The 13,584-nt window shown below is 36.9% G+C and overlaps 1 protein-coding gene across 1 annotated transcript in view; it reads right to left on the bottom strand.

Annotated features, from left to right (window-relative positions):
• The window catches only part of LOC137637009 (uncharacterized), a 115,238-nt gene that overhangs the window by 57,210 nt on the left and 44,444 nt on the right, over positions 1-13,584 (bottom strand). The window contains exons 9-10 of the mRNA XM_068369324.1: positions 9,895-9,992; positions 8,933-9,018 (exon numbers count right to left, since the gene is read on the bottom strand). Of these exons, the coding sequence (XP_068225425.1) occupies positions 8,933-9,018; positions 9,895-9,992 (184 nt within the window). The remainder of the gene's footprint in view (positions 1-8,932; positions 9,019-9,894; positions 9,993-13,584) is intronic.

Raw genomic sequence — 13,584 nt, 5'->3', positions numbered from 1 at the left:
TCCCGACACGCTCTGCCAGGCGCCATAACCTGTAACCTGCGATGCATCGGCTTCGTCGCCACTTCCTTCGTCCTCCTGTTTGGGTAAAATTGCATCATTATTCATTCTTAATTTCAAATAGTTAACAATTACACCTTCAGTGTAGAAGCTAAGTTTCTAGATATGATGACCAGCACTTGACAATAGTGAGAAGAAAACTACTCATGATTATGATAGCATAGATCACTAAATATAAATTAGATAATTGATGATACAGTATAAATATAAATTTTGCATTAAATGGGAATTTATATTTAGGTTATAAACTGCTAAATGAAACTGATAGACAATTACCTTATTAAATTTTCACTTAGAAATACCCTTACTTATGATTTTAATCAATAATGAAAGTTAAAAGAAAATAATCTCATGGTAGTATCCGCAAAACAATATGTTTCAACGACAGATTTTCATACAAACTCATAACCATAACCACATTAGGTTACTTGTCAAAATATATAAAGGGATTTTGACGAAGGAAAAATCTATTTCTGGGCTCGACCTGTGTCGCTCCGTGAAATGCACCTTAAAGCACCATCTCTAAGGCATAAAAATTGCTAAATATACCAGAGAAAAAAAGAATGCATGGAATGCCAGGAATTAACCCAGCTCGCTCACTCAATGAGTGTCGGTATAGATACTGGGGCGTGATAGAACAACGACCATAGGTCCCTCACCAGTTAGACCAACGTTTATAGGTACCTTTGCAGACTGAAAACTAGTGTGGTAAAGTTGACAAATATAGATAGAAGCTGTGAACTCATGCATTTTGAAAACCTCATCTTGATAGAATAAACTCTTCATTGATGAAAAGCTAAATGAAAGAATAAAAATAGATAAGGAATATAATTATCTCTAAGTACAAAATTGTTGATGATTAACTCTTAAGAAACAGGCAAGGCAGATTGAAAAGGGTCACTATAGATGATTAACTAAAACAAAAGCATGAACAGGTAAGGCAGATTGAAAAGGGTCACTATAGATGATTAACTCTTCAAGCAAAAGTATGAACAGGTAAGTTAGATTAAAAAGGGTCACTATAGATGATTAACTCTTCAAGCAAAAGTATGAACAGGTAAGTCAGTTTGAAAAGGGTCACTATAGATGATTAACTCTTCAAGCTAAAGTATGAACAGGTAAGTCAGATTGAAAAGGATCGCTAAAGGGAAGCAAACAACAAGAATATTAAAAATTAAAAGTACCCAAGGTTCTGCTACACAAGCATCTGAAGGCTGGAGACAAAACAGTGGTACAGTATCTCAAAGATCGAAATGCTTTTGACGTGACAGAGGAAGGAAGAAAAGTGGATAAGAAACATCGTAGATACTGTAAACAAATAATAATGGCCAATCTTGTAAGAAAACTTGGGAGTATCTTAGAGAAAGGAGACGGGTGAAGTACCAGACCTGACCGAGTTCAGGAAGTAAGGGCATTGGACAGAAGAATGGGTATGCAAGCTCCATATTATCATCAACATCTCTTTTTAACTCCATTAGAAGTATGTTGATGACATACATGCCGAGGGAATACTGCCTGCTGGCCATTATTGAAGATAAATTCAAAATAAATAGAAAAAAATCAGAAATTTGCAAAAAATAAAAAATTCAGAAATTAGCATTTAAGGGAAAATGGACCTCATGGCAATATATGGCATCTAAGCCAAAACCAATGTCATGCAAGTGGTAGACACACCATCCACCCACACTTTCCAACTATAAAGAACCAAACAAGTATCAACACTGTTCGACAATTTATAATTATGTAATAACTTTGCTGTTTGATCACTTACCCCTTTAAAGGTATTTCAGGGTCGAGGTCGACCCCTGGGGGGGGGGGTAAAAAAAACGGGGAAGGAGGGAAGTTAGACGAAAATCAGTCCTAAAGCAGACAATGGCATGTAGACTAGTCACCCCTTGCAGGTCGATCACTTCCATATTCGAGACAGCTGATGATTTATGGGGAAAAAACAGGTTTTGAAAATGCTGTAGGGGTCGCATACCTTTCCAGGGTTAAAAAGAAGACTTTCATCTCCTCTTTAAAATGCTTCAACCTCAATGTGATATTTCTTAAAATTCACTAATATTGTTTGACTCTAAAAAAAACTTTAATCTCATTATGATATTCTTAAAATACATCATATTTGCCTCTTTTCAAATAAAATACTTCAATCTCTTTCAAAATACTTCAATCTCTTGGTAATAAGATTTCTTAAAATACACAAATATCGTTTAAAAAAATACTTCAATCTCTTAATAATTTTTTTTAAACATTTCAACTTCCATTTTAACAAAATATTACAAAAATATAAACCTAATTTCAGGCATTGATTGATTAATGAGTTTTCTGTCATATTAAAGAAAATCAGTTCCTTTTTTTGACATTTATTTCCAAATGAGACCAAATCCCGGTCGGATATGAGGTTTTCAAAAACATATTCGACCTTTTCCCTTTATAATAATACATTAATATTCAGAATATCTGGCCTTTTTACTTCATAATAATAAATTAATATCCAGACCTTCCAAAGGAAGAATACTTACGATAAAAATACTTCAATCTCTCACGAGAATTTCCCGACGATTCAATTTCAATACTTTCGTATTGATAGATCACGATGAATTGATAATTGATTGATTGAAAGTTTTCTGGCATCCTGATACCTAAGGTCATTGGCACCCATAGCATTTATTATATATGAAAAATGAAAGAGAATTCAATTAAAACCATAAAAGTTACAATGTCATTATAAAAGTTTAAATAGTTTTCAGAAGACCTGCTGCTGAAGTACAGTGAACCCTCGCTACTTCGCGGTTCGACCATCGCGGATTCCCCACTTCGCGGATTTTTTTCATAACCCATATATATATATACATATTGGTAATAACAAAATCAACATACTGTACTGAATAATCAATATAATCGATGCAAAAACTAACCTATACACAGATGTGTACAGTAAATGCGTTTGTTTCTTCATTATGATCAGAGAAACTTAAACAAAACATTGGTTGCCATTTTTTATCGTGCTTTTTGGCGTGTTTAGGAAACGCATGATAGAAAATCGCCTTTAATATTTGTGCCTGTTTTAGTTTAGGGTACTGTAGTACATGCATTAAGTGTTCTGTACATTAAAGGGTAGTTTGTTAACAGTACTACGTACAAGGGAAGGTTTTAAAAGTCTGAATATACATGTTAAATAAATAGGTAAATATGGTGTCACTACTTCGCGGATTTTCACCTATCGCGGCCGGATCTGGAACCTATCTACCGCGATAAACAAGGGTTCACTAATATAAAAATGCCGCTCACATAGTAGGACACATCACGTGCAAAAATCTTGGCAAGGATGAACCTGCCATCCTCACCTCGAGCCTCAAACAGATATCTATACAAATACCGATGAATTGAAGTATGGCCAGACATTACCATGCCTTTAGTACAGAAATTAACTCTGACATGCAGTCAAAGTACATTGTTATAACAGTAATGCATTTAGCATGGTTATTAAACTCACAGGAAGACGGCATCGTCGTAATGAGCGACTGTCACCCATGCGAAAAATACTTCAATCTCTTTTTCATAATTCAAAAACAAAAGTACTACGTTCCAAAAGTCATGTGAAAAACGACCTTCGGCATTTCAATAAGAAAAAAATCAATGAAATTAAATGAAAATATCTGTGACATCAAATCCTTTTTTCAGTTCCAAAAACTTCTGACCAAAAGATTAATAAACTTCTCGAGAACCAGTTCATTTCCTTTCTTCACTGGGTTATTTTCCTTGTAGGAGCCTTTGGGATTGTAGCATCTTGCTTTTCCAACTACGGTTGTAGCATAGCTAGTAATAATAATATTAACAACATCCAATAATAACCTTCTCGAGAACCTGTTCATTTCCTTTCTTCACTGGGCTATTTTCCTTGTTGGAGCCTTTGGGCTTGTAGCATCTTGCTTTTCCAACTACGGTTGTAGCATAGCTAGTAATAATAATATTAACAACATCCAATTTGACTTTGCAGTATTTAAGAACCCCTTGTTGTACAAAAAACATTCATATATAACTTCAAATACAACTATAAACGCTATCAAGATATCCAGAAGATTAATTTTCATCCTGAAGGTAATAAATTGTTACAGTCATTAAAAGCAACAATACCTAATCTGAATTACTATTATTATTAATAGCTATGCTACAACCCTAGTTGGAAAAACGGGATGCTATAAGCCTAAGAGCTCCAACAGAGAAAATATCCCAAGGAAAGGAAATAAGAAAACAGATAAAATAGTATGCCTGAGTGTACCCTCAAGTAAGAAAACTTTAAACCAAGACAGTGGAAGACCATGGTACAGAGACTATGGCACTACCCAAGACTAGAGAACAATGGTTTGATTTTGGAGTGTCTTTCTAGAAAAACTGCTTGCCATAGTTAGAGTCTCTTCTACTCTTATCAAGAGGAAAGTTGCCGCTGAATAATTATAGTGCTGTATTCAACACCTTGAAAGAGGAATTGTTAGGCAAGTGTTGTCAGATGTATGAGGAAAGAGAAAATGTTTGAATAGGCAAGAAAATTCTGTGTATGTGTAGCAAAGGGAAATTGAGACGTAACCAGAGAGAAGGATCCAATGTGGTATTGTTGATCACACAGTAGTATATACAAAAACCTGCATCTGGTTGATTTGTGATCGAGATACGAGGAAATCACTTAAATAAGTTGATGGCAAAAGGAAGAGCCTAGTGATGCCAAGGACGAGAGCATTTAAAAAATAATTCTTGGGTTGAGGCAATGATATAAAAAAATTTCTGATATTGATGTGTTCAGGTTGATTAGAAAAAAAACTTATTTTACATTAAGCAAATACTTTATAGTATTCCTGTTCATGCTAGAATTTCCTTAATATTTTTCTATGTTGAAGGTAAGTCATGTAGGAATTATCATGTTGTATTATGCTCTCGCTTACTTGGAGAGGAAACCATGTTGCTAATGCGGGAATCACACTATTCATTTCTTGCTTTAGGTTCCCACCAACCTCGAGCCGATGCTCGCGAGCGAAAGTGTTGTAGAAATCACACAACGATCTCGCAGTTTGAGGAGGAAATAGGAGAAAGTGTAAACAAAACCGATCAGCTGATATCATCGTGGCACCCAAAAATTTTACAACAGTTGCAGTAATATGTATTCTCGGAACATTATGTGAATTTAAGAATTCTACAATTACTACAGGATGAACAAAGCAGATTTTCATTATCTCTTGAGGCTTGTTGGCCTCAAGATTGCCAAGCAAGGTCATGTCCTATTTGCAGCAGCCATCTTGTTTAGTTACATCCAGTCATGCTTGGGATTTATGCTCGCTGCTTCCTACCCAGTTGGGAAGCCAAAATCACGAGCAAAAAGCTCCTGGTTTCCCATTTTCGGCAGCAACGACTCGCTGCAGGCGGAAAAAGCCTAGTGTGATTCAAGCTTAAGTCGTCAAGAATGTGTGTGAATCCAGATGACAACTGGGTATCCAATGCATTACCCGGATCATGTTGAAATCTCGGTTGTCTTGTAAGTATTAAGCGAAGAATCGTAAGAGAACGAGGACAATATGTACAGTACTACCTTTGCAGATCACTACCCACGTCGCCAATCATCATGACATAAACACAACATGATGAAATATTATTCCTTGGCAATTACCAATATCATTTGGGCTTCTTAATTATATTGCTAGAAACGCTGCCTATAAAATCGCTGAGCTTGTAAACAAGAAGAGAATTATTTTTATTATTTTCACAAAGTGCTGTTAAACTACAATATTTTTCTATACAGTACTTAGTAAAATTAATAAAAATGCATTTAACAGCATGTTTACAAGCGTAGCAACTTTATTTTACAAGCAGTACTGTATTGCCAATAGTTTCTTTTGAGCTAATGACAGCGTTACCTGCTACAAATGTAAGGCTATCAGGTCTCCCTAGCTTCCCAAAAAGTGTACCGGAATTAATGAAGCCATCTGTACCTTGCGATGCTGCTTCTGATAATGTTAGTTCATATACATATGCCTAATCAAAAAGAATCTTTGTCAAGGGAAATGATCAAGTGGATTGAATATCTAAGCTCCCCAGTTCTGAGTTTGATTCTCAAAATGAGAAAGGCAAAATGGAATAGGAAAGTCGGGGGTTTTTGCACAGTCATGCATCTCTATCTATTTGCCAAGGCACTTCCCCCAATTTTAAGGGGTAGCAGAAATAAAAAAAATGAACAAAAGTGGACCTTTTCTCTCTACGCTCCTCCCAGTCATGTAGGAAGAGATAAAAGGAAACAGAAGAGAAAAAGCAAAGGACCTCCAACACTAGTTACAAATGCTGAAGAACCCCCACCACTAACTGCGAACCAAATACACCCATAAAGCGGGAAAATCAAAACTTCTAATGAAGATAAATAATTATGCACTCCCAAATGCATTCTTGAATTACCGGCAACTACTTCGCTTTCAAAGAAATGCCTAAAGAGCACAATGAAGAAATTGTGATTGAAATCCAATCACTCATTATATACGCCTTCACCTGGTGTCCAAGTAACGTAGCCAATGCTCATGGTCTGCCAACCACCAAAGAGCAATGGAAAGGCCTAAATGAATCTCAGCTACAGCTTGTATTTGCATCCTAGTAGTGTAGCCGATGCTTTGGGTCCACCAAAGAGCAATAGAACGGCCTAAATGGAGCTCCTCGGCTACAGCAACAATGCGTGGATTGTCAAGTTGTCTCAAATAACATAAATATGCATGTCGAGGGTCACGGACACGGAGGTGGATGGGGGAAGGAGAGGAAGGCGATAGTTCAGAAGGAAAGACAAATAGTAAATGATATGAGATGGAAAAATGACTAAGAGAAATGAATGCTCATGATATTAGAGAATGGAGAAGGCTTACACGAAACAGCGACCGCACATAGGGGTAAAGGCTGTAGTCAAAGAGGAAAAGGACTTCACTGTACATAAATACATATGATTCTCGTTCAAAGGGAGTCGATCTTTGCTTCTCGGCGACGAAGCCCCGAGTGGAGATCGAACTTTGGAACAACTAAGTTTGGGTTTCCAACAGTCCAACTAAGCTACCACCAGTCACATTCTCCCTTTGCTCAAGTTATGGCACGAGTAAAACACAAGGTTTGTATTTGTGTGCGGATATGATCGACCGACGGGTGATTTATACCCGCTTATCAAACCTCTAAATTAGAAAAAATACTTCAATCTCTTTCATTAAGCAATCTTAAAATCAATTTGGATGCATGAAATATATATTGTAAATCGGTTGTCCATAGCCATTAAGAAATTATATTATCCAATCAACAATAAGATAAGAAATAAAGTAAATTTTAAAAAATTCTATGGTACTGAAAGCTAACATTTTAAAACCATGTATTCTATCTACCATGGCAATTCCTTCAATTTTGGGAGGTAGACAGAAAAAATCATCTATAATTTATATATGGTGAGAACGGTGCGGTTACATGAAAAAAAATGGAAGATCAGCTCTTCCATTTGAAGAGGAAAAAGAACCTTTATATTTAAGATTATCATTATTATTATCATTATTACAGTTTATTACTATAAAGTCCGGGCATAAACTGTAGAAAATTTCTTTTCTTGACAAAGAAAATGATATTTCTATTAAAGATCCCATTAAAATAAATATAAATTGTGTTAAAGATATCATGGCACTGTTAAGTAAATTTTAAAATCATCTATAATCTACATATAGTATAGGGACAGCAGTAGATCTATACGGAAATTAATTTAAGACCGGCTCTTCTATTTTGAAGAGGAAAAAAAGTCATATTTCTGTGATCATCATTATTATTATTATAAAAATTTGCTACCGTAAAGTCGGGGCATAAATAGATGTAAAGTTCCTCTCTAGACAAAACAACCAATATTCTAGTTATAAAATGATCCTATTAAGAAGAAATAAAGAGAAATTTAAAAAATTTCAATGCATTATAAGTTAATTTTAAAACCATCTATAATTAAAATACATACAGTACTGTATAGTGAAAACAGTGCATCTATACGGAAACTAATTGAAGACCGACTTCTAATTTGAAGAGGAAAAAAAACCCAATCTTTTTTAGATTATTATTATTATTATTATTACAGGACTATTACTACAAAGTCCGAGAATAAATTGACAAGTTTCTCTCTCGACAGAGCAACCGATATCTGCTGTTACAAACATTAGCGCACCTCCCTTCAAGACTGCACAAACTTGCTCCTACTTTTCTATAAAGTTAAAACTTAAAAGTAAAGGGTATGTCAACAATTTTATACAAAAATTTACAGCATTGTAGTTCCAACTAGCATAATAATCTCACCGACCGAAGCATGTTATTAATCGTCAAAAAACCCATCTACGTACCTAAGTTTTAACCCAATAAAATAGTTCATCCAATAGAAGATGAACTAAAGGCTATCATTAATGAAAAATAATGAATCTTATATTCATTTGAAATCTGTAAAGCCGTAAGAACTAAAATCCCATTGTGATGTGCTAAGGATAAACCAAGTGGTTAGATCATCTAAATCATGGGCTCCCAACCTTTTTGTCCTTCTGCGCCCCTTGGGCTTTTTTAGCTTCCTATGTACCCCTAAAACTGATGATGAAAAATACAATGAAATTGACAGTGATATAATATCTTTCAATCTTATTGCAGATTAAATCATGCACTGCACAGTACAGGCCATTCTATCAGATCTAATGTACCCCCTGAAGGGTAAAAACGTACCACTGGTGGTACACGTACCCCAGGTTAGGAACCCCTAATCTAAATAGGTGTCCGTAGACAAGGCTTAAATTCTAGATATTTTCAGTTATCTACAAAATAGACTATCATAAAAAAGGATAACAATACTCACGTCTTCACTACTGCCCGCTTGATACTCGCCCTCGGGCTTGGCGGGTAAGCGTTTGAAGTAATCTTCGTCGCGAGGCAGCGGGTTACCTGCATCGAGAGATCACTTAAGGGTTAATCTAATACGTGTAGCCGAGGCCTGCTACTATAGACATGTAGGATAATGAATGTTTGTTGGCTAGGAAGAGCTAGGGATTAAATTAAGACAAATGAATGAATTACAAGGTTCTAAATATCATGGGAACAATTAAACTGTAGACTTGGATCAGATGTGAACTCAACACATTATTCCTTGAGAAATTTAAAAAACAAATCTTTAATGTTTAAGACCATAATAAAAGATAATTAAACCATTACTGACAAAGATATCATTATCATAATGAATATTAATACTGTTCTTAATATATTCCATTTTAATTGTTCATTACGTCTCTTATAGTTTATTTCTTCGTTTCTTTTCCTCACTGGACTATTTCCCCTGTTGGAGCCCTTGGGCTTGTAGCATCCTGCTTTTCCCAACTAGGGTTGTAGGTTATGTAGTAACAACATCTTTAACCCCCATTGAACAAGCAGTGTGTTACGAGCACAGGAGCTACGAAGGGAAAACATTCTTGCAAAAAAAAAAAAAAAAGAATGGCATAAACCAATAACCAATGAAAATTAAACACGAGAATAAAAAAAAATAGATGAGAAAGACATTAAGATATCTTCCCAGTGCAAGAATGAATGAATGCTATGTAATTATCTGGCAAACATAACATTAGTGGTCTCTGATGGCGATTCAAGTATGATAAATTAACAATTAATAACTTTACGATGAAACAGAAATCAATGAATAACTTGACCATGAACCTTTTAAAATCTATTATATTTAAAATCGATTAAGAACAGCTTCCAATATGAACTTAAAAATGCCACTGGCATCATACAAAATGTCCTCTCTGAGAATTCACAAGTAAACTGTACCTTCCATGATCCTTCTCCACTTGCGTTCCTCCCACCTCTCGAATAGGATGAGCAGCTCGTAGTGAGGCGTGTGAGGGAAGAGGTCGACAACGGCCGCTCTGCAATGATACGTAAAAATTAAAAGGAAGGAACACTTCAACCAAGGATGCTTTTCTATGTAATTAAATAAAATTCTAAAATCACAACATGTATAAAATGTAGAAAAAAAAGTTCCAATAGAACTAAAGAAACAGGTACGCCATGCCCCTCTAAATCACGGTCCCACAAGAACCGTGAATTAACCCTTTTACCCCAATGAACGTACTGGTACGTTTCATAACACTCATCCCTTTACCCCCATGGACATACTGATACGTCCTTGCAAAAAACTGCTATTTACATTTTTTTTTGCATATTTTTGATAACTTTATGAGAAACTTCAGAATAAAACGTTTTTAAAAATATCTCATTTCAATTGCTCATTACTTCTTATAGTCTATTTTTTTCCTTATTTGCTTTCCTCACTGGGCTATTTTTCCCTGTTGGAGCCTTTTCTTTTTAAAATGTCTTATTATAATTGTTCATTACTTTTCATATAGTCTATTTTTTTTCCTTATTTCCTTTCGTCGCTGGGGTATTTTCCCCTGTTGGAGCCCTTGCGCTTATAGCATCTTGCTTTTCCAACTAGGGTTGTAGCTTAAAATGTCATATTTTAATTTTTCATTACTTTTTATATGGTCTATTTTTTTCCTAATTTCCTTCCCTCGCTGGGCTATTTTTCCCTGTTGGAGCCCTTGGGCTTATAGCATCTTGCTTTTCCAACTAGGGTTGTAGCTTAAAATGTCATATTTTAATTTTTCATTACTTTTTATATGGTCTATTTTTTTCCTAATTTCCTTCCCTCGCTGGGCTATTTTCCCCTGTTGGAGCCCTTGGGCTTATAGCATCTAGCTTTTCCAACTAGGGTTGTAGCATAAAATGTCTTATTTTAATTTTTCATTACTTTTTATATGGTCTATTTTTTTCCTTATTTCCTTCCCTCGCTGGGCTATTTTTCTCTGTTGGAGCCCTTGGGCTTATAGCATCTTGCTTTTCCAACTAGGGTTGTAGCTTAGCTAGTAATAATAATAATAATAATAATAATAATAATAATAATAATAACACCTACACTCCAATAACTTGACTTTACAATAATTTCTCCTCATTTGACCAATACCGAGTCTGAGACATCACGACAAAAATGTTATTTTGATAATAAAATAAATTTTTGAATATACTTACCCGGTGATTATAATAGCTGCAACTCTGTTGCTCGACAGAAAAACTCTACGGAAAAATTCGCCAGCGATCGCTACACAGGTAGGGGGTGTACTCGACAGCGCCATCTGTCGTTCAGATACCCATTACTCATTGTAAACAAAGAACTCAATTTTCTCCTCGGTCCACTGTGTCTCTATTGGGGAGGAAGGGAGGGTCCTTTAATTTATAATCACCGGGTAAGTATATTCAAAAATTTATTTTATTATCAAAATAACATTTTTCAATATTTAACTTAGCCGGTGATTATAATAGCTGATTCACACCCAGGGGGGTGGGTAGAGACCAGCAAAATATGTTTACATCATATGAGCTAAGAATTTTTATTTCATTTTAGAAGTTATCAAAATAACTAAACAAAATAAATAGGTACCTGGTAAGGAAGTCGACTTGAACAATTACTCTGCCTTTTTAAGTACGTCTTCCTTACGGAGCCTCGCGATCCTCTTAGGATGCTGAGCGACCCCTAGGAGCTGAAGTATCAAGGGTTGCAACCCATACAACAGGACCTCATCAAAACCTCTAATCTAGGCGCTTCTCAAGAAATGACTTTGACCACCCGCCAAATCAACTAGGATGCGAAAGGCTTCTTAGCCTTCCGGACAACCCAAAAACAACAATAAAAACATTTCAAGAGAAAGATTAAAAAGGTTATGGAATTAGGGAATTGTAGTGGTTGAGCCCTCACCCACTACTGCACTCGCTGCTACGAATGGTCCCAGAGTGTAGCAGTTCTCGTAAAGAGACTGGACATCCTTAAGATAAAAAGACGCGAACACTGACTTGCTTTTCCAATAGGTTGCGTCGATTATACTTTGCAGAGATCTATTTTGTTTAAAGGCCACGGAAGTTGCGACAGCTCTAACTTCGTGTGTCCTTACCTTCAGCAAAGCTTGGTCTTCCTCATTCAGATGGGAATGAGCTTCTCGTATTAACAGTCTGATAAAATAGGATAAAGCATTCTTTGACATAGGCAAAGATGGTTTCTTAACTGAACACCATAAAGCTTCAGACGGGCCTCGTAAAGGTTTAGTTCGTTTTAAACAGAACTTAAGAGCTCTTACAGGGCATAAGACTCTTTCTAGTTCATTTCCAACCATACGATAAGCTTGGAATATCGAACGATTTTGGCCAAGGTCGAGAAGGCAGCTCGTTTTTGGCTAGAAAACCAAGTTGTAGAGAACATGTAGCCGTTTCAGATGAGAATCCGATGTTCTTGCTGAAGGCATGAATCTCACTGACTCTTTTAGCTGTGGCTAAGCATACCAGGAAAAGAGTCTTTAAGGCGAGATCTTTCAGGGAGGCTGATTGTAGCGGCTCGAACCTGTCTGACATAAGGAATCTTAGTACCACGTCTAAATTCCAACCAGGTGTAACCAAACGACGCTCCTTCGTGGTCTCAAAAGACTTAAGGAGGTCCTGTAGATCTTTATTGTTGGAAAGATCTAAGCCTCTGTGACGGAAGACTGATGCCAACATGCTTCTGTAACCCTTGATAGTGGGAGCTGAAAGAGATCGTTCTTTCCTTAGATATAAGAGGAAGTCAGCTATTTGAGTTACAGAGGTACTGGTCGAGGATACGGATACTGACTTGCACCAGTTTCGGAAGATTTCCCACTTCGATTGGTAGACTCTAAGGGTGGATGTTCTCCTAGCTCTAGCAATCGCTCTGGCTGCCTCCTTCGAAAAGCCTCTAGCTCTCGAGAGTCTTTCGATAGTCTGAAGGCAGTCAGACGAAGAGCGTGGAGGCCTTGGTGTACCTTCTTTACGTGTGGCTGACGTAGAAGGTCCACCCTTAGGGGAAGTGTTCTGGGAACGTCTACTAGCCATCGAAGTACCTCGGTGAACCATTCTCTCGCGGGCCAGAGGGGAGCAACTAACGTCAACCTTGTCCCTTCGTGAGAGGCGAACTTCTGCAGTACCTTGTTGACAATCTTGAACGGAGGGAATGCATATAGATCTAGATGTGACCAATCTAGGAGAAAGGCATCTATATGAACTGCTGCTGGGTCCGGGATTGGTGAGCAAAAAATTGGGAGCCTCTTGGTCATCGAGGTTGCGAAGAGATCTATGGTTGGCTGGCCCCAGGTGGCCCAAAGTCTCTTGCATACATCCTTGTGGAGGGTCCATTCTGTTGGAATTACTTGTCCCTTCCGACTGAGACAATCTGCCATGACATTCAAGTTGCCTTGGATGAACCTCGTTACTAGTGATATGTTTAGACCTTTTGACCAGGTGAGGAGGTCCCTTGCGATCTCGTACAACGTCAGAGAGTAGGTCCCTCCTTGCTTGGAGATGTACGCCAAAGCCGTGGTGTTGTCCGAGTTCACCTCCACCACTTTGCCTTGAAGGAGAGACCTGAAGCTTTTCCAGGCCAGATGTACTGCCAGTAGC

Source organism: Palaemon carinicauda, unplaced genomic scaffold (assembly GCF_036898095.1).
Source record: "Palaemon carinicauda isolate YSFRI2023 unplaced genomic scaffold, ASM3689809v2 scaffold49, whole genome shotgun sequence".
NCBI classification, from domain to species: Eukaryota; Metazoa; Arthropoda; class Malacostraca; order Decapoda; family Palaemonidae; genus Palaemon; species Palaemon carinicauda.
This window is presented reverse-complemented; position numbering and strand designations above follow the sequence as displayed.